General features: G+C 44.0%; 2 protein-coding genes across 3 annotated transcripts; both read left to right on the forward strand.

The window, feature by feature from the left end:
- Positions 1–746: 746 nt before the first annotated feature.
- Positions 747–6,379, forward strand: LOC147884215 (uncharacterized). The gene is made up of 4 exons (XM_087398763.1): positions 747–878; positions 1,341–2,341; positions 4,676–4,924; positions 5,385–6,379. The coding sequence occupies exons 2-4, from the start codon at positions 1,368–1,370 to the stop codon at positions 5,524–5,526; spliced, it is 1,365 nt and encodes a 454-aa protein (XP_087254889.1). The 5' UTR covers positions 747–878; positions 1,341–1,367; the 3' UTR covers positions 5,527–6,379.
- Positions 6,380–15,060: 8,681 nt separating this feature from the next.
- On the forward strand, positions 15,061–16,943 carry LOC147884216 (uncharacterized). Of its 2 annotated transcripts, XM_087399109.1 has the most exons (4): positions 15,061–15,411; positions 15,527–15,786; positions 15,881–16,253; positions 16,417–16,576. In XM_087399109.1, the coding sequence occupies exons 1-4, from the start codon at positions 15,101–15,103 to the stop codon at positions 16,436–16,438; spliced, it is 966 nt and encodes a 321-aa protein (XP_087255235.1). In that variant the 5' UTR covers positions 15,061–15,100; the 3' UTR covers positions 16,439–16,576. The 2 variants fall into 2 exon arrangements, with proteins under 2 accessions (XP_087255235.1, XP_087255234.1); XM_087399108.1 differs by having other exon boundaries at positions 15,881–16,943.
- Positions 16,944–22,249: the final 5,306 nt, after the last annotated feature.

The raw sequence follows: 22,249 nt of genomic DNA on the forward strand, positions 1-22,249 counted from the left end.
TTGGGTCCCCACTATATGGCTAGTGGGTTGGTTTACTGGTTCGGCCCATTAGGGTTGACCACTCAGGTTTTGGGGGGCTCTAAACCCCTATATAAAGAGCCCTTTGGGGCGCATTATGCATCCACAACAGTAGCAAATGAGGAGTAGATTGGAGTAGTACAAAGCTATCCTAAAGCACTTTTAAAGGACGAGAGAAGGTGGTTGATACTTGCAGACAAGAGCTCACAAGAGGCTGCGTCCTTGGCTGTCTTCTAAGGGAGCAAGGTGCAAGGATCTAGAAGTGCCACGCTGGACGTAATTTTTATATTGTGTCCATTGGACGGAGATATATCTTTTGTTGTTTCCATATCTCTTGGAGCATTGTCTATTCCTTGGCTTGCACATGTGGAGCAGGCCTCTTGGAATTGCAGGCTGATGCCCTACCACAGGGTTGTTGCTAGCCGGTGTCCGCTCTCTTAAGAGGCTGTGCCCATAGATTGCCGTGGCAAGCAATTATGGGGATAGTCCCCCATTGGGAGACTAGTTGTCCAATTCGGCACACTCCCAACATCTCCACCCTCCCCGCCACTCCCCCTCCCCCCCCAAACCCTATGCCACTCCCCTCCCCCCCTTCACTGGATGAAGGCATCCACTGTTTGTAGGCACTGTGTGACATCCTCCTGCGAGGTGACATTCACAACTAAGGTTAGGTGATCCCATATGTTTGTGACTACTCATTAACCGTTAGGGTTTAATTGAGTAAGGATGTTGTATCGTCCTGAATGGCATTCTCTTTTCAACTTTTAGGGTTTATCTCAATCAGCCTCTTCTGTTTTCCAACTGCGATGGTTCCGTGAATCTCCAAGTTGAATGTGCTTGCTTCGCATTTGAATGACCTTGTAAGGATCTCTCTTTCCCTCTGCATTCTTCTTCGTTTTGATCTCTCCGGGTCTGCAAATTTCTCGCTCAAAGCCATGTTTGTTGATCCGTTGCGAGAAATCCACTGCAGGATTTAGCGAAGGAATGGAATTTTGGGGGGAAAGTGGGAATTTTTGGTGTGCGTGAGGGGGCGGGGGAGAGATTCTGTCGAAGAATGAAGAATTCATCTGTTCTGGTATGGCGACTCTGGAGCTGCGTTAGGTTTTCGAGAACCAAAGAGCGAGCGGTAGAGACAGAGAGCGAGACAGAGCTGCTTGCATCTTCTTTAGGTTTTAGGGTTTGATTGGATCCGGTCTGTGTATGCAAGCAATCAATCATTCAGTTCCTTCGTTTCATTCTGCAATTAATCAATCAGCTTAGCTTCGAGTGCGCAAAATGCAACGCTTCTTACTCAAATCGTGTTGCGCGTTTGATGTGTGCAGCACCACCAGGAGCTGCAGGAAATTCCGATGGCGGACTCGCCGATGAGCAGCGGAGATATGGTGCAGGAAGGAGGAGGAGAGAAGGTGGCGAGGAATGGAGGCGGGGGGCAGCAGGAGGAGCACGGGAGACATTCGCCGGAGCTGGATTTGAATCAAGCCATTCCGAAGGAGGACGAGGGAGAGCAAGGAGGATACGGTTCCCCTGCCAAAGGACGCCAATGGCTTCAGGAAAGCGAGCATCAGGAAGAACATCAGCAGCAGGCCTTCGAGGACTCCAACCGAAGCCCTTCGCCTCGCCGATCTCCATCTCCTGTCGCCGGAATCTCCCCCCCTTCCCCCCAAAGAATGTCTCTCTCTCCTGAAACCCGACGTTCCGTCTCTCCCGGCATCAGAAAATCCCTCTCCCCCGTCTCCCCCGACAGAAGACATACAGACAGACTCTCAGTTTCCCCTGCCCTTCCAAGGTCCCTCTCTCCTGTCTCGCCAGATGGGAGACCGACAGACGGAGCTTCATTTTCTCCTGCCGTTCGAAAGTCCCTCTCCCCCGTCTCCCCGGACCGTAGACAGACGCTCAGACGTTCGGTTTCTCCGCCCCTCAGAAAGTCCCTCTCCCCCGTCTCCCCTGAGCGCAGACAGACAGACAGACGCCCTGTGTCTCCTGCCCTACGGAGGTCCCTATCCCCCGTCTCCCCGGACCGGGGACAACCGGATTTTCTCGCTAAACAAGGGACACACTCTCCCCGAGAACTGGATTTAGAGAGGAAGGTCAGCTCTTCTCCCCGGCGAGGCCGATCTCGATCGCCACGGAGGAGATCTTCGCCACCAACAGAATCTGGGAGAAGACGCCGCGAACGGGAGTACTCTATATCACCGAGAGACACTGGAAGAAGACGACGCGAACGTTCTTATTCAAGATCCCCTCCAGGAAGGTCGGGCCGGGTAATTTCTGGAAGGTCTCGTTCAAGGAGCCCTCCTCCACGCAGCTCCCGTCGGTCACCTCGGTAAGTCGACTTTCCCCTGTTTTCAGCATTCACGACTCTTACTGGGATATCAGTGAGATGAGCCAAATTTTGTCCTCGTTTTTCTTTTGAGATAGCTTGGAATGGTTCTTTTTTCAGATTTCTGCTCCTCCTCCCCAAGTTAATACGTCTTAAACCTCTTCCTTGGCCTTCTGAGTACAATGCCGAAGATGGGTATTAAAAGATCAAGTGGAGCTGCCTTACTCTTTGTAATTTTTCATTTGAAGTCCTTTGAAATGATTTCCAGGCATATTACTGTGGGGTAAGAATGGATCTAGTCATTTTTATTTTTAGCGGAGTTAAAGCATTGAATGTTTCTTGGATTACGCAATTGACAAACGGGCAAAAGGGCTCTTCCCAAGATTATCATTTGATCGCTACTCTTATATACGTACCATCCATTAATATTCATGTGCACTTACCTCTTGTCTTTGCTATAGGTTCTGTTTTTCCGTGGTATGCGTGGATTTCATATTAGAGCCAATAGATGTTGTTGTGGGTTGCACATATTTGGAGCAGCAATAGCTCTATGTTGTTCCCTACTGTTGTGTTAAATTTTCATTGCCTCAAGTTTTTTGAATTCCCTGCATCAATGCAATTAACTCTGCACGGGTAGCACCACCTTGCACACCTCCTTGCGTGCCAAGTTTAGTGTTAGCTGATGAGTCTTCAGGCAGTTTTGAGCAAACTCATAGCTGAATATTTCATCATATTGTGTGATTTAAATGTTGCATTGAGGGGCTTTGATTGATTTCCCCCACCATTACGTGATATTACCCTCCCCCCTTCAAGATGGGACAAGTAACTGAATCTGAACACGGTGTGGAAATTTTATATGATCAGCTTCGAATGTGGGTAGCTAGCTTAGATGGGCAAAGTCCCAAACCCACTAAGCTGCAGTGCTACTTCAATAAATGATATTTATTTCCCTGTGGATCAACTAAGTTTGATTTTAGTATAGATTTATGTTGCTTAAAAATGTGTTTGCTAAAATAGGCTCATCACACTTTATTAGCACTGGCTCGCTAGAGACAGTGCTTTAGGAACGATTTCGGGGTTGATTTCAAGGGGAATGTGAGTTTCTATCTTTTATTGGAATTTTTTATAACTGAAGATTAACTTCTATCCTCTGTGGCTCCAGTTCAGCTAACTGGAGCTTGCATGGCTGCATGTGGCTCTGCATGGGCTCTCCTTTTACGGGGCGTTTTGCGTCTGCATGTTTATATGCTTGTAGAGAGACTGTGGAGCGAGGGGGAGGAGCCAGGCCAGAGGCAAGTTTGGGGGTTGCATCTAGCATTCTTTAACTGATAATCATGCTAACCAATAAATGCCAGTTGTGGTGGGACAAGATCTTGAGGACTTAACGTGATACCGTCCCTATCAATGTGCTGGGATACTGAAGCGGATATTTTTGCTTATCTACACCTGGGGTTAGATCGATTTAAGTACTAGTTGGATCAAGTAAGATATTCAACTATGCAGTCTATGTATGGTTCCTACAATTCATAGTGGTCACGATGGTGTTTGTTTGTTACGTACCAATACAAGAATAGATGGATTGAGTAAGATATTCAACTATGCAGTCTATGTATGGTTCCTACAATTCAAAGTGGTCGCGATGGTGTTTTTTTGTTACGCACCAATACAAGAATAGATGGATTGAGTAGGGCATTCAATGCACTATGCAGTCTATTTATGGTTTCATGCTCAAGAGGGTGTTTGTATTGTTATATGTATGATGCCAAGTCTGTGACGGACATAACTTTTCATGGGTGTAGATTGAGGTTAACAGCATCTAGTCTTCTGGTGCAATGAGGAGTTGTAAATTTAAAGGTTGGTTTTAGCTTTCCATAGCGGAAAAGTCCATGCAAGATAGGCAAGACAAGAGGGCCCCCCTCCCCTCCCCTTCCCCCACCTCCCATTTTCCCCCACCAGCCCGCTTACCCCCATGTGGATGGGTTGTCGTGCCCCTTTTCCTTCCTTATTTCTGCTCCCTTTTTGGTGGTGTGCGGGACCCCAGCACAGAAAATTTGAGAGATCAAGGAGATCAAGGAGTGGTAGGGGCTGAACAATGCGTTCTTTCTTTGGCCGCTCAGTGGAGATTGAAATAAAGAAATAAGGAGTGATGGGGATCAAGAAGCAAGGTTAAATGGTGAAGAAATGTGTCTTTGTTAAATCTAGTGTTGCATAACTTGCCAATCTATTCTTTATTGTTCTTAGAGTGACATCTAGTTGTGGAAACCTGCATAAAATTTCTGAAAATGCTTTCTTCATAAGTGCTTCAATCCTGTCTGATGCAAAGGTTGATGCTCATAGATCAAGGTACTCTCCACGAGGAAGATATTCTCCAAGACGGAGGAGCTCTCCCCCAAGTTACCGTTCACGACGTCGATCTCGCAGCAGACGCCCCTGGTCACCCCCTGCCAACAGGAGTACGGGTGTTGGGAAGCCAGGGAACAATCTTTTCATTGCAGGTTTCAGTTTTGTCACAACTGAAAGGGACCTGGAAAAGAAGTTCTCTCGGTATGGTCGTGTCACAGATTGTCGCATTGTTCGAGATAGGCGGTATGTTTCTGCTTCCTTTTTATACATCTAAATGCAACAAATTGTTTAATGTAGCAAATATATTTAGATTTAGAGGTACTGGTTGTTCATAGTAGAATTGAAGCTCAGAATATATTACAAGTTTTTTGTTACTGCAAGCTCTTCTCTTTAGATTAAAGAGTCCAGTTTATCATGTAAGGGGCTATTTCATGGGCTATGTTGTGGAAATTGCTTCAGAGTAGGTAATGAAACTTTTGAAATGCTCAGAGCGAATGAAGTTGATTCTGAATTATGTTTGACTTTTGTTTACTTAGCTAGGCTATGTAGACTTATTGAGGAAAGTTTTGATTCAACATCCTCTCAGTATGGCTATTATGGCATCTCAGTGTACAAATCGAATGGCTTTGAAGTAGCAAGTTTTTTGGTTTAAGCTCTGAAGTGGTTGAACATAGGATAATTCTCTTTGTTATTCACAAAACAGGTCTGGTGATTCTCGTGGGTTTGGCTTCTTATCACTCGAGAGGGATGAAGATGCAGATGCTGCTATCCGAGGCCTTGACCAAACAGAATGGAATGGACGCATAGTACTTGTCGAAAAAGCAAAGAGTCCCACTCGTTATTGATGTGTATAGATTACTTGCACCCGAAGAATTGGTGGACTGCTGAAGAAATTTTGTATTGAGAAATGGTAATGTCAGGCTGAAATAGGAAGTTTTTTCATAACTGTTGTGTCCTTTAACTACACCTTGGCAGATCTAGTCCTACTCTAACTATATACAGTGAGTAGATTTGAAAGAGACAATTCAAAGTGGAAGGGGGGGATTGTGGGGGCTGCACTATGGGTGAGGGTGGATTAAGGGGATTTTCCTATTGTGTTGGGAGGGGTAAGGATCTTACTGGTAAGATAAGTGGTTTCTCTTGTGGAGCTTGGGATATTTGCATCTTGAACCTGGCCTTGTTTACAGCTAGATTAAGCCTTAGCATAACCTGGTTTTTGGAAGGAGCTTGGGTCATTTAACTCTAAGTATTTGCTTTTGTTGTTATGGGCTATCAAAATCTCAAGGTGTTCTTGCCATGCAGGGAAGAGGTGGCTCAATGACAATGTACATAGTCTTACTTTTTGGCCGAGCCTTTGTGAGAGCTCTATACACGATTTATTCGTCACTATGGATAAAGAAAGAATGATAGACTTGTGCTGTTAACTTATGGCCGAAGGAATAATGATAAATTCTAAGGACCAAAGCTTTATTAATCAAGTCTTTGTTTACTACCTCTCTTGTTTGATTGGTAAAGTATGGTGCGGGAAGCTTGATAACTCACTACAGTTTTATGGAGAGAGTAAGATAGCTGTTGGCTGCGGGAAGCAGCATAACTCACTACAGTTTTGTGCAGAGAGCTAAGGTAGCTGTCTGATGCTTCACTTGGCTGGACCTTTTCAAACCCCCCGTCCTGCCTATCCAAAGATAGCAATAGCCAACCTCCACGAGAAAGGGGTTCTGACCTGAGCCTGCTCTGAGTCATTACGTGTACAGAAACATGGGTTGGGAAAACTGTCTCACCCTCACCGGGATCTGTTTATCCATGAGTAGGACTTGCCATCCTTTTTATTCTCTCTTCATCTCTCAAAAGCTCGCATTGATGGAGTCATTTGGCACTTTGAGGTTGACTCTTCACAACCTGGGGTTGACACTGGAATCAGCAAGGGAGACTGAACAATAGCTTTCTGCTTCTTTCTCTCTTTGAAATAGGTGTCTTTTAAAGGTCATCTCATGTGCCAAAGACCTCGTAGAACTCAGCAGATACAATCTCATACCGAATAAGAGGGACCCGATGAGGCAATGACTTCAAGTGTTGCCCCAAATCGTGGATGCAGTACACGCCTGCTACCCAAGATGGATCTGTGTAAGGCCTGTTATTGCATCTTCTTCTGAATAAACATTTGTAACGTTTAGCTACTCACAGCTTTCCAGCACGCACGCATGCACGCACGCACGCACGCACGCACGCACGAACGATAGTGTGTATGATTTTGATAACAACCCTTGCATGACTAGATCTAATTAGAAAGGCTAGTCTAGATCATCATGGCCTCCTATTTGTGATTTATGTTTATGGATTTTGTTTAGTTGCCTCTCGATGTTGATTCGCATTTGATACAATGTGCATTTGTGAGCTCTATAGTTTAATAGCTATATTATAATCATTCTTCTATTTTTAAATTTTTGTAAGCCGAAAGCATTCTTAATAGTGATTCAATATCCAATTGGATGTACTTGCGTCAGTTGAATAATATATACTGCAGCCAGTCCATTGCATCTGTACGTCATTGGTATGCTTCTTGTTTTACACATTGGGTGACATTAGCTCAAGGTGATTTACCATTTGCATTGGATAACACTCCATCAAACTTATGTTGCAAGCTGTCTCATTTGTGGAAATTACCAATCCAAAATATTTGTGCCCTTACAAAAAGCTATTCATGAGACCCAAATCTAATTGAAAAACCTTCTACTAAATATTTGTGCACTTACAAAATGCTACTTATGAGACCCAAATCTAATTGAAAAACCTTGTACTTTGTTTGTCAAAGGTATCATCCCATGCAAACTTAAAATTGCAACAAGCATAGTCTTGACATTTTTCAAAACTGCTTGTTGATAAGAGATCCATAGCTACATATATCTTGATCAATTTATTAGTCTGCAATAGCCAACTTCAAGGGCCCATTCCAAACTCACTTAATGGGTGCTCCTAAGTTAGGTCAATCCTCATGTGAGCTGGAACATTTTAGAAGGGTAACTCTTCTAGTGCTCATTGAGTGCATCTTTTCTTGTACAAGAAATGAAATCAAATTTAGTCCACTTCTCAAGGTGAGTTAGGAGAGTCTCAAAGGAGAGTTCCTCTAGTGCTCATTAAAAGCATTATCTCTAAGAAAATCCACAATGGGTGCTCCTAAGTTAGGATACTCCTTGAAGTAAGTGGGCTATGATAGTATCAAAGGATAGTTCCTCTAGTTCTCATTAAGAGCATAATTTATTTCGCAAGAAAATGCATCATTAGGTCACTCTTGAGCAGCCTCAAAGGATAGCTCTTGTGGCTCTCAGTAAGAGCATTGTTTCTTATGCAAGAGAAGGCAACCAGATTTCTAGTCCTTTGTTTCCTTGGATCTATTAGTGGAAAATCTCAGTGTTCTTACTGGCTCCTATCATATTGAAGGGCCATCTCTTGATTTGGAAGATTTGAGCTATGGACATTTGATGACTCTTAGCAAGAATATTTCTAAGCATATCCCCCTTAAAGTATATGATATTGTGCTATTGACTTGCCTCCAACTTTCTATAGATGGCCTTCAAGTAATACCTGAATTAAGATGCACGAGAAAAGTAACTCACAAGCAAGATGAGTATGACTTGCACAAGGATTGTGAGGCAAAGAAAGCTCTTAAGATGATGAATAGCATGATTTCTGGTGTCTATATGGCAACATAGTTACCAGCTGAAACGGAAACGGAAGAAATGGAGTTTTCGGGCCCCGTCGAAACGGAAACGGAAGAAACGGCAATATGATACAATTTATGTATAAAAATTTATTTTTTATACATAATATAATTATCAATAGAGTGCAAATCATACATAATACAAATTACAATTATCTATACTTGAAGGCTAAAGCTTCAGGCTTCAGCCTTCAAGCATCAATGCATCATTCATGATTCATGCCTCTATGATTCTAAATTCTTGAATGATGCTTCAATAATCTGAAATCAACATGTATCATGAGTCATGACTAACAAGTTTGGCATTACAAGAATCTGAAATTTAGAAGTTTGAAGTACTTTAAAGTTTAAACTTAGCACACAAGTTGAAACTTGAAACTTGAAACTTGAAAGTATTCAATGTCCAGACTCCATAGATGATCATGATTCATGGTCCACAAATTTCATGATCATGATTCATGACTCATGACTCATGAGTCATGCAAAACTCAAAATAAAAGCACTCATGGATGATATAAAAAAAAGTAGCAGGACTACTGATCATCTGCATCATCCATGGACTCCTCCTCATCGTCATCCTCTGCGTCCTCAGATAAGTTCGAGGCATCTGTGTCACTGTCTGAAGAAGAATCATCAACATCAGGATCAGGACCATCGGGTGCAATTGAAGTACTAGCACCATCTCCAGATGGTTGAGTGTATGATCGTGTGTGGTGTGCTGGTGCTGACAGCTCCTCATACAACATGGTGTATATGTCCAGCTCCTCCCGTGGGATATCTGGTATGACCTCCATCTTCTCCACGTCCACCTTGTCTACGTTCACTTGGCGAGGTTCGAGGCAGTCGGTGGTGAACTCAAGGAGACGAAGGTTGCAATGACAAAACACCAACTGCTCCAATTGAGCCGTGCTCAATCTGTTCCTCTTCTTTGTGTGAAAGAGGGCCCAAGTGCTCCAGTTCCTCTCACAAGGACCGGAACTGCAGTCCTGTGAGAGAACACGTATAGCAAGGCGTTTCTGCCATAAGCCAATTAAGCCGAGATAACTATCAGGAACTTGATAACTTTAAACATATTTGTAGTAGATAAAACTTCAAATTACTTAACGACTAAGCTCCAACTAGTGGCGTTGGAACTTGTCTCTTAGACTCTTACCAAAGTAGGAGTACAGTTGCCATATTTCTCCCACCAGGAGACAGGTTGCAACTGTGTCTCTCGGAGCCTAGCTGTAGGTTCGACCAAAGGAGAGGCTGTGATTGCGGAACAATAGAAGTTCATCCTCCAGTCTTCGTTGCATCTCCAAGTCACCACCCGTCCAATTTTGTAGATACTGTTGCATCCTCTCCTCCAACTCGTCATTCTCATATTGCTCTTGACTGCGCCAGAGCGGATGCAATACATGTGCCACCGCATGGATTGGGCGGTGGAACCAATTCCACCACTTATTCCATATAGCAGGGATGGACTCAACCCTAAATCATGCCACAAGAAATTAGAATGCATTATGCATGCAAAATTCATAGACTATAGATAATAGTACATACATAATATTTATCTGAAAATTCCAGGCTTCATGATAACAAATTGCCATTTAGTAACTGCAATAATTATACATATTACAAAAGTAAAAAGTCTTACTTATCAGGCGATAGGGAAGTGTTTCTGTTGAGGGCCTCTCCAATCTTGTCCATAAACTCGTACAAGAGCCCTAATGTGCTTCCCTCCATGTCTGTGATGCGAAGCACCGTGTGTAGATAGGATTAATCGATTTGATTAATGCCTCCGCCTGATTCCACCAAGACTCATCCATGATCATGCGAAAAAATTTGATAGACTTTGCTTGGCCTCTATCATCCCAATCTCCCCACTCCCGAGACACAACCGTGCGCAACAAGCCCTGGCGCACTCGCACAAGCCTCTCCACCACTATGAACATGTAAGCAAACCTTGTGGTTGGAGGTTTCAATAGCTCAAGGTCACTGTAAGCCCGATAGATGCTGAGGACTTTGGGTCTCTTCGTGACAAACTTCACGATACTGCGGGCTGTGGAGAAGATGGCATCAATCCAAGGTATCTTCCCTAGGTCCTCGATCAAAAGATCAAGGCAATGTGAGGCACAGGGTGTCCACACAATCTTAGGGAACTCATCTTCTAACATGGCACCCATTGACACACAATTGCTGCCATTATCTGTCACCACCTGCACCACATACTCAACACCTATCTCCATAATGGCTGCCCGTAAATGCTCCCAAATATACAGCCCTGTAATCACTGTACCTGCAGTGGAAGCGTCTATGGCTCTCAAGAACATGGTTCCCTTGCAAGAAGACACTAAAATATTGTACACATTCCTCTTGCGCACACATTCCCTCTCTCTTCTTAGCTCTCTTGTCCGCAAGGCCTCATATGTAGGCCCTTCCCATTCATACCCAATGCGGCTTACGGCTCTCATGGCCTTCCTCCATCGTGTAGTCTTCGCCACATGAAAGGGTATTGCACATTGTATGAAGAGCTTTGTGAGCTCACTAGTGGCCTCCTTCACTGCTTGCTTTTGCAAGCGTGCTTGAATGCTAGACCTTTGCAGTGATCCTCTTTTCCCCGCACTAGCATCCACACTAATTGATCCATGTGGCAAGGGTGTTCTTGTGGCACTAGGACCCGCGCTCGATGTAGTTGATGCCCCTCTACTTCTCTTTGCAGAACCCAATGTGCTGGCATCATCCAATGGCTCAGTGTCAGCAGCCTCTTCTTCATCTTGCAGCCCTTGTCCTCCACTTTTTGCAGCCAAGGCTGCCATACATGCACGCTTCCATTCTGTTAGGCCACCTTTCACTGCAGTAGGCACGAACTCACAAGGTCCTACATCCTTGCAGGGAACACCTGCTAGATGGTCTTTCACCCGTGTGACAGACCCCGTCTTGCTTATGCCGCAATAGTTGCATCTCCACTTCTTGGAGCCATCGCCTCCTTTATAACTATCCAGGAGGGAGACATGGACCCAATAAGCATCTCTCGGCATTGAGGAGGATGGAGAGGTGAGAAGGAGGATGGAGAGGTCACAAGTGACTCGTGAGAAAGGATGGGAGGTAGACCGTAGAAGGAGGATGGAGAGATAGAGGTAAAAGAGGATGGAGAGGATGGAGAGGTAGAAGTGAAGGAGAATGGAGAGGAGGAGGATGGAGAGGTAGAAGGTAAGATTAAAGAGAGGATGGAGAGAAGAAGGATGGAGGGATGGAGTTAGGAGAGCAGGCTGCCAAGCTGCAGGCTGCAGCTTGCAGGATGGAGAAGATGGAGCAAAGGATGAAGAGGATGGAGAGAGCTCAGAGAAGGATGGAGGTGAGGGTAGGTCCAAGAGCAAAGGATGGGATGGAGAGAGCTTGAAGAAGTGGAGAAAGGATGCACAAAGGATGCGGGAGGCGGCGAAAGACGGAGGCGGCGAAACTTCGAAAGAAATCCCGTTTTTAGGGTTTCTGAAAAAACAAAAAATACGAAACGCCGTTTCTTGACGAAACGGCGTTTCTGTTTCTACCCACGAAACGCACGTTTCGTGCAACTATGTATGGCAAGCACATATTTGTGTGGAAGATATGTGAGGATCAAGGAGTTTAATTCACTTAAAGTACTCATGTGATTGATCTTCTTGTGTCCATAATTCCTCCACATTATAAACGTGTCATTTCTATTCCTATTTTTTCTATCTTCCTTCATCCCTCTTTTCCATTTAATCTAGTTGCCACTTCTTTCCTAATCCCATCTTGAGAGGATGTAATCAATCAATATTCTGATATCAAAGTAGGTTATAGTGAATTTAAATCTAGCACTTAGACCCAATATAACGAGCTCCTATGAGCTTATATTAAGAATGGTGAGGGTAGATGCTGCAATCCATTATCTTATATCAAGAATGTTAAAGGTAGTTACTCTATAATATTTGACCTAGATGCCAAAGGATGTTCTTCAAGACCTAAATGGATGACAAAATAAAGAGGAAAGTTTTCCCAAATGGAAAATTTAACAAATGAAGCTAACATAACCAACTTATCATAATGGGTTTGACAAATGAAGCTCAAAGAATATACTTGTAACCCAAAATGATTAGCAATTTTGGTTAAAATTGATGGTCCACAATAATGCCTGAATGGAGTATATTAGCATTGTAGTGGTTCCAAAAGAGGTAGCAAATGATATTTAGGACAATTAAGAGTTTGAGAGGATCTAGAAGCTAGGCTATAAGGGTTATGATAGTCATAACTTCTTCTTAGACGTCCAAACAAATAAAACAACCAAAAGAGAAAGCTTTGGGAGTCCAAGACACCTCTACCTGATGATGCTTGAAGACACTCGCCTTGTGAAATGTCATGATGATAGGAGCCACCAATTTTGTTCCACCCGAAGGGAAATTCTTTGACCGTAGCTTTATGGACGTCATTCAACCCATAATTGTGCCAAGAAACTTTACAAAACCTTTGAATGTCAAATACGAGGTCACAAAGTTTCTTGCTTCTTCTTTTGAGAAGGATAGATGTTATGGGGGTCCATAATCTCCTGAAAGGTTAAAAGCCAAAGATGCCTCAAGGTTCCTTTTCTTGTATTTTCTTTTTGACTTTGAACTACTCACTCACTACTCAAATGGAGCTCAAAAGAAGCATCTTATCAACTATGGAAGATGAGGGTGATAGATAGCTTAGCATCTGCAGAGGCAGGGCTCTAAGAAGGGTTGGGGAGGGGAGAGAAACAACGTGTGGGTAAACTTTTAAAGGTATCAAAATGGGTGTTTGGATGGGTGGTGCAATTAGACTAGTGAGTGCCAATGAGGCTTACACAGAAGTTGATTGAGGGTTGTGGAAGTTCTATGACAATCATAGAGCTATTGTGGTTATAGTTACTACTTGGAAAAGGTCGATAAATGGAGTTTATGGGAGGAGCAAGGGAGGAGCACTACTAAGGAATTGATGTTGGAGGAGAAGCAAGCATGCCAAAAGAAAAAGAAGAGACATGAGAAATGTAGGTGGTGATATTTGAATGCCATAATGTGGGATGCATTAGATACTTCTGCATAGGATTGCTTGAAATGGATTGCATTGGCAAAGCAAAGCAAGAACGAGGCAAAACAAGCACAAAGAGTGATCATGGTTTTTGGGATAATGTGGTTGCTCAAAATGATGTAATATAGGTTTGAGGGTTTCTTTTAGCTTCCCTTTAATTAGTATACATGAATGTGTCTTTATGCTCAAAACTCATAAAATTAGATGTGTAAGATTTGGAGGAGAAAGGAGTGTAAAATGGTAAATTGTAAATGCTAGATGCCCTCGTGGCGAAGTGTGCCATCCATGGGTCCATGCTCTAGTATATCTTTAAAGGAATACCAATCCAAATATGTTTAGAAAAACATTTTGAACCAAATACCATAAAAGTTTATGAAAATTAGGCCAAATTGGAAAATTTTCATTCTTAGATTTGGTCTTTACCTTGGTTGAATGAATTGTGGACAAGTCTTATAAATATTCAAATTAGGGGGTGTTGATGTTTGAAAAAATGTTCTTGTAATAGTTTGAATAAATTAGGGGGTGTTGGTGTTTTTCAAACTAGTGCACTATGTTTGCAAAGGGGGTGTTTCAAAATATACAACATTTCTTGTGGGCTCATTATGTACACATCGTTGGAACTTGGAGGTGGGCCAGAGTGACCACAATGTTCTGCAAAGCAATCGACTCTTCTAGATTGACCACTAGGTCTCTAATTTGGTACATTTCTTTTGGAGGAGGGCATAGAGTGACCAAAGGGCACTAGTTCTATAGAGCAACCAACTCTTCTAGCTCCATAGTTTGATACACTTCTTTGGAGGTGGGGCACAGAGTGACCTCTAGTTCTCTAAAACTAAAGAGGGGCCTGATTAGGTTCCATTTGTGTTGTGAAGAAGTGGGAGGCTAATTAGGACCCACTCTTATTGTAAAGAAGTGAGAAGAATTGTAAGGTATTGAGTCTTACCTACTTTACCCAAATCTCTTTTACAAAAGGAACCATCCATTACCAAACACAAAGATTGCTATCATCACCTTAGGAATATTGACAATAGAGAACAAGCATCAAATAAGTAGAACAAGGTCAAATGAGTAGATGGAAAAGCACTCTAGTGAAAAAATAGATTATGACTCTTACCCCAAATTCTTAAGGGAATGTTGATCCTCAAAATGGTTGTTGTTACTAATAGACATGACTCTTACCCGAAATACTTGATAACAAATAAAATGGTTGCCATCTCTAATAGAAATGACTCCCCCACGTGTTCATCCCCACAACGGTTGCTATCACTAATCCGAAGTCTCAAGGACTCTTAATCAATATTCATATACAAAAGAAATATCAGATGGGAAGCTTCTCCTTAAAAGATTACTTTCCAATTGCCTTAGGTTAATTAGATAATGGAAGAGGTGATTCCGAGTGAACTGATTAATTAATCGGAATAGGTGCAAATGGGAATAGGTATCTCCAAATTGAGGGCCGAGTTTGAATTTGCGAACCCAAATAATTGATGACAAGTAAAATGGTTGCCATCACTAACAGACACGATTTGTACCCCAAAATTCTTTGTTCATCCACAATGGTTGCTATCACTGATCCAAAGTCTCAAGGGCACTCCTCCTTGCCCGGTGGCTCGAATTCATTGTGCAGCTTCTCCTTGGAAGATCAAAGCCTTGCCATGGCTCGAATCCTTGACAATATCCATGAGGTCTACAGAGGCTTCACCATTGCCTTCTCAGCTGCCTCTTACTTGCTCAACTTCATCACCTCCATCACTGCTGGCATCGACTACTACCACTATGTCCATCAGCATCCCTCCCGATTGTACATCTTCGAGGCATTTGTCGTCGTAATACTCATTTCTCAGACTTTCGTCCCTTACCTCTTCAGGCTTGAGTTCAGACAACCCTTTACCATTGCCTGCTTTTATCCCCTCCTCCAGCTTCGCAGCCTCCTGCAAGCCTGCTCCAGCCCATTTCGCGGCCCAAGGTACTTTCGTGACATTCTATCTCGCCCACTTGTGGACGTTAATCCCAGCAGGCAAATCGTCGCAAAGTCGAGTAGCTCTAAGCTAACCAGTCTAGGGCTGCTTGCATCCGCCCAGCATGCAAGCCCTGCAATCAGATGACAGAAGCACGTTCTACCACTTTCTGGTTGCTGCCCTTGAAACTTCACCGCATCTCCAGCTTCAGGTTGCGTTCTTCTTTATGACTTACAACGAAGCAAGACGATCTAAGAGAATCGTGCTCGCTATCATCGCCTCATTTCTCTCCGGTACGATTCAAGGTGCTACGTCTGGAGCTGCAATCACCTGGAGGTCGACAGCAACCTCTCAGCAGAAGGTTGCAATAGTCATCGCAGCAGGTAAGTCTTCTTCAAATTAGCGGAGAAGCCGCCTACCACACTCCAGCTATCTTTTAGATATCCTGTGATCGTAATTGAATTGTTGGTTGTTCAGGATTGTACACTTTTTCCCTTCTCGTCATGAGATGCATCAGTGTCCTTGGGATGACGGTATGGACAGGATTGATGCTCCATGGCACTGTCTATCTCGTGGGGACGTTCGCTACGTATCTTGTACATATAGCTTGCTTAAGGCCAGATCAAGCACCTGGGAACGTATATCTGACGAGATCCCAACGGCTTGTGCGACTGTTTGGTCGAACATTGGCAAGTGCGTCTTTAGGAATACTTTTCCCCATGGCCAGCCATGCCAAATCCAGAAACGAGGTCGGAAAACGTGTGTATTGGACTCGCCTTCTCATTGTAGCAAGCGTGGAACTGATTATGCAGATGGCCATATACGCGATATGCATACCAGCCCATCCAAGGTGGACACCTCGTTGCTGCACGGGATCAAGCGCTCACATAGTCCAAGCATGGAAAATTCCTTGTTGCTTCTATATGCCAGCCATAGTTACAGCTCTCTCTGTCAATGTCATCTCGCTGGCTTGCTATATCCGTTTAGACGCTAATATAGGACCCATGTCGCAGGGCGGAGAGCCGGAAACTATAGATGAATCGCCCACTTTGATGCAAAATCGCTCAGGGGTACATCCGGGAAACGAATCATCGATTGCATCCACAGACGACCCATTCAGAGTGTATGAGCTCCTGGCAATTGAAGGAAAGCGATTTCTGTCACGTCGTTGGTCTGATGTAAGCTTGTAGGCGCATGGGAAGCTGCGCAAAAATCAGATTGATTCGGAACAAGGAGAAAATGAACTGAATCAAGAGCAGGCCGGTGCTTTGCAGAATCGAGGCCTTGCCAAGTGCAAGAATATGAGGATTTTTCCACGCTTCTCTTCCCCTTCTCTTGAGGAGCTTCTTTTCAGAGGCGAGGTGGTATCCACGGAGATCTCTTTCTCTTAGACTCGGCAGAATTAGGTTCCTGAGCACGGTTGGAGGGCGAGTGTAGCAGGGAGCCATAGCCTTGGCTTCAGTTCTTTAGAAGGTACTCTTTCAAACTGTATATTCCTCTCAAGGCAAAGCTTTCGAGGATGCACAGTGCGTCCTCTGCAAGGGCAGCTTGGAAACTTTTAGTCATCAATTTTGGTCTTGTACTGTGGCATTGAAGTGCAACAAACTTGGCATCAGTTTTGTTTACAACGTCGATTTTGGCATTGTCTCTTGGGAGATGATCTGGCCGTTCCCCTCATCGTTAGCTTATGTTTGGCAAATGGTAAGGGTGTAGTTATTGTGTTTTATATGGTGTTGCCAGCATTTTGTCTACTTAGTTGGTGGGTAGGAAATTTGAGGTGGTTTTGTTTATGATTAGAAATAGCTTATATTTGGCAACTGGTGTTGTGTTTCACACGATCCTGGACAAATTCAATAATCTTTTGAACATAGAAAGGTGGTGGGTAGGGATATATAGGAGGTCTAGACCGTCTATGGTAGGATAGGCTTACGGGATTGTGTGTTTGTTCTTGTAAGTAAATTCAAAGGAGGTGGCTTTGGTAGAAGCATGATAAGGTGGACTACTTTTTGTGCTAGTTATTACTATACTAGCAACCTCAAAAAGCTTAAATTTTGTCTACCTAAAAGAGCTTAAATTTTCACCAAGTGGAATTATTTGAGAACTTTCGTGCATTTCCCCCTTCCCCTTCATAGTTCTCTCTCCTCTCTCACCCCTGAGGCACTTAATTAGGCTACTCGTCTTGGTGTACCATCACACACCTCTCAAACCACCTTGCCCCTCGTGAGCATGTGATGCTCAGACAACTCTTAAAAAAATAAATAGAGAAAGGAACCTTCTATTAATGCTTAAAAAATCAACCTTACAAGTTAGCTTTCCCGCATAGGAAACATAATGAAAAAAAGGATGCCTATTTCAAGAGAGCCTAGTTCACTGCCTAGGGAATATCTGGAACATGGCTAATAGCCAAGGAGGAGGACTATATAACCAACAAATTCCTCGTGGCGTAACAATATAAAAAATGCATACAGTCCAAGCCTTGCTTGCAAGAAATGCTCCTGTCTTTTGGCACACTCTATAATACGGTGTCTCATGCCTCCTAGTGTTGTGCAAGGTGTAGGTTATATTTTGCCAGATAGTGATTAGAGTGGCACCAAGTGGAACTCGATGCTCGCCCATCACTAGGTTGCAGTGTGCAATCTAATTGTTCCATGCCATAATGCTAGTCGCTATCCTCTGGAGAACAAGAGGACGATGCCGAGCAGGTTCAATCACCTCATGTAGATCAATCATGTGTTCATGCTCTATCCAAGAATCTTGTATGCTGGGGAGGCCTCATTAATATGGAAGGTGACACCCCCTTCTGTCAACCAAGCTACCATGCCCTACGTGAAGTCCCACTGGGTCAATGTGGAAGGCGTCACTCCCCTCTGTCAACCAAGCTACCATACCCTAGGTGAAGTCCCGTTGAGTCCTCTACATTTGTACCATGATCCGAAGGGATCCAAACTCTGAGCACTAGGGTAGCTCCATAAGTAGTGCAAGATCGTCCTCCCTAGAACTCCATCAGTGCAACGACAACATTGCTCATCTAGTGGCACCCATATCTGCATTAGCCAAGGATCTATGGGTCAACCCTATGTGGGCGACCAATTAGAAGAAATAAGTGATCCTCCATGATCGTAGGCGGGACCATACTCACTTAGATTTGACGTGCTAAGGCAATTGCTGCTCATCCGAGTCTCTCTCTCTCTCTCTCTCTCTCTCTCTCTTTCTCTCTCTCTCTCTGTGTCTCTCCCTCTCCCTCTCCCTGTCATTGACCACCTCTGCATGGGGTATTCCTAAGTCCTCGTTGAAGGAGAAGCTTCCAAGGATTTATGTCTAGGGTGAGTACATGCACAACTAGTTCGCCCAGGAGGGCTCTACTTTGCATCTCTAGATCAATGATGCCCAAACCTCCTCATGCCCGTGCCATGATCATTGTCTGCAATAAAACTCTCGCTCTATATTCCTCGGACCATTTGATCCGACCCACAAGAAGTTACACATCCAGCATTTAAACTATCCAATGCACCCCCAATAGAAGCATCATCACACTACTCTACTGAAATATCAATACCCATCTAGCAACCAAGATACCTCCCTGCCTGTCCCCTCGGAATCCACCAAAAGCCAAAGGCAGCCCCTCAATCTTGGCCCTCCTAGACCTCCTATGTCCTTGTAAAGAAGCCAGTAGATTTGTTCCAGTTGATCCAAGTCTTGGAAGCCTCACAATACATAGACAAGGATGCAATGACAGTCTCAAGGTGCTCATTGCTAGCCCCTCCACATATAGCGCCATGCCATTTGTGAGCTTTGAATTGAATAGATCCTCCTCATGCTGAATTGGAAGCCACATCCCAGTTCAAGCCGATAGCTTGAGAATGGAAGAAATATCCTAGTGCCTCAACTATGAAAAGAAACAAGAAGGGGGCGAGGAAACAACGCTATTGTACAGAACGAGAAAGAGAGAAGGCCTCTCCCATGTGGCCACGAACAAGCCTACTATACAAAAAGACGGGAAAGAGAGAAGGCCTCTCCCATGTGGCCACCAACAAGAACCTGACTAGGGCTCCCTGCATACAGATCCCAGACCCCTCTGATCCACCAACAAGCACCTGATCCTATGTGGCCACTAAAAAGTGCCTGACTAGGACGCCATGCATATAGAGCCAAGACCCCTCTAATCCACTTCTTTGAGAAGTCCAATCTATGCTTAGTTCCTGCCAAGAAATACCACTCCACCCTATCATAAGCCTTCTCTAAATCTAAGAGAAGGATAGCTTGAGAAGTGACCAAGCTTCACAATTTAGAAAGATCCCTCCATTCAGACGTTGAGATTTTGGATAGTGCATGCAAATGTTGATTTGCATATGTTGCAAGCAAAGCAAGCCACCCAAGGATGAGTGAAGTGGATGACAGTTATGACGAAGATTAAGGTAGCATTGACGAGATGACAATTTTGCTATGATGGTGGTGCAAGACGTTAAAGACTAGGGAGATGAATATGACAAAGTTGTTGTGGACTCGAGAGAAACGAAGACATCCACTATCCAAACTCCCATTTTTCTCTCTTTGGATGAGTAGACCTCTACTCCTATAGTAGGGATTAGTTGGAGCCTACAAGCCCTCCAGCAATCTCGAGCCAAATGTCCCATTTGTCTACTCTGTAAGCAATAGCCTGGTAACCTAAATATATTGAGGATATCCTGCTTGAACTCTCCATAATCAAGATTCTGGAGTAAGACCTCCTTTGGTGGGGTATCTAGGTGTGCAACAATCAATCTAAGGTGGGGGAAGCCATCATCTGCTACCACCACTAATGCAGTTGTCTGGGGTGGCGACTCACCACCACTATGCTAAAGGTTCTCCCAATGGAGTGGAGGATGGACCAATACTCCTATGGTACCCCTAGGAATTGGAGCATCATTGTAAAGCATGACACATGGTGAATCAACTCAATGTCATCAACTGTGAACCCATGGTACCAAGGGATGAATTCAGCATACCATGTGTGGATCAATGGGCAAAGGAGTCTACTCCACCAGGGCTAAGGTGGTGTTAAGGAAACTCGATTGGACAAGGAAGACCCCTCTACCATAGATGGGAACCTCCTTCTAATGATGAGCAACTAGTATCCTGTCCACAATCACTCTGTCTTGAAAGAGACTTGACTGCTTTCGTTACCTAGTATTTGTCTTCCAGGGATAGGTGAACCTTACAAATTTGGGGAGTCAAGGATGTTGCCATTTGAGCTCCTCTTGTCTGACCAAGGGTCACTATACAAAGACTTGAAACACGAAAGAACAAACACAAACCCTTCACTACTACTGACTAGGAAAGAAGGGGTAGAAAGGAAAAAAACATGGAAGAAGGAAGGGCAAACAATCCTCCAAAAATTTGGTTGGAAGAGCTAGCAGCCTGCAACCAATCAAAGCAGCTCAAACCTCCACCATCAACACCAAAAGAGAAAACATGCAAGCACTTGCAACAACGACTACTAGAGCGCAAGGGGATCTCCAAGAAAATGACCTCTTTAAGGAAATAGAGGGGGAAGCCAAAACAAACAAGGGTGGCCCCCCAAGGTCATTCCAAGGCCAACCAATGAGCTGCAAGACAAGAGAGGAGCCAAAGAGCCTTTGAGAGCTAAATCTGAGGCTCTAAGGTAGAGGTTGAGCCAACCCAAGCCACCTTCATGGGCTACAATGAATCCCTTAAAATGAGCTCTAGCTACTTTGGGCTACATACGAACTCCCAATTGGGCTAGCCAACTAGGCGAACTAACTGAAAATGGCCCCTAGAAGCCCTCCAAAGGAGTTAGAAGACTAGTGGTTGAAGGGAGGCCTTCAGCCAGCTATGGTGCAGCACCCCGACTTCAAAAGTAGCAGGCTATGGGTGAGAAAAGTGGGTAGGATTAGGAACCAACATGCCGAAAGCCATAGGGGGGAGATGAGAAGCAATGCATGGAGAAAGGAGAAGGTGGGGAGGAGCGAAAGAGAAGCAAGATGAAAGAGGAGAAGGCATGGAAGGGAAGGAGAGGGTGGGAAGAAGGAAGCACACATCGGGGAAGGAGAGGGCATGAGGGCGATGGAGATGTGCAAGTAGGAAGAATCTAATTCTACTACTATTCTTGGTAGCTTTCAACTTTTGATGCCCAGACAACTCAGCCCCCCATTTTTCCTCTTAGCCCCCTTTCCCTTGTTGTCTCTTATTGAACCACCATGTGTTCCACTTCAACACTCCCTCACAACACCTCTCAAAAGTACTTAAACCCACCCTCTCATCCCCGTACATAGTGGCGTCACCCCCATCATGATTCTCTCTAGCCTCCTTCCCTTTGCACCCTCTCTTGACACATGGACCTCCCTCCAATCAAATGATGGTAGCAATTGGGCCAATCCCTCCATGAACACATGGCGTAGATCCCACCTCAATACGTGGCACTCCCTTGATTTGTCACATGGAAGCCTTGGAGGGTGTGAGCAAGTTAATGTTTCCTACAAGAATAAGGCATTGTATGTATGTACGTATGTAAAATTTGTCTACGTTTTTTCTCCCACTCCATTATTGTATTAGTTCATAGCATGTCCGTGGACATTCCTAGGTAGCATAAGGTGACTAAAAGGTTTTTGTTAATTTAAAATTTAGTCAGTTATTACCACGGCCCCACGATAGTTATCTTGAAGGCAGGATATAATTGAAGTTGTGTAATTTCAAATATTTTCTGGAAATTTATAAGTTAGTTAGTTACTCTCATGTCTCCCACATCTTTTCATGTAGTCCTCCCAATATGTCCAACAAACACATCGAGAAAGCAGCCAGGCTTGTTTCATTCTTATGCAAAGACTGGATGTATAGTAGACCTTACAC

This window comes from Dipteris shenzhenensis, chromosome 27, assembly GCF_047967505.1.
Source record: "Dipteris shenzhenensis isolate YYH24624 ecotype China chromosome 27, Dip_SZ_1.0, whole genome shotgun sequence".
NCBI lineage: Eukaryota > Viridiplantae > Streptophyta > Polypodiopsida > Gleicheniales > Dipteridaceae > Dipteris > Dipteris shenzhenensis.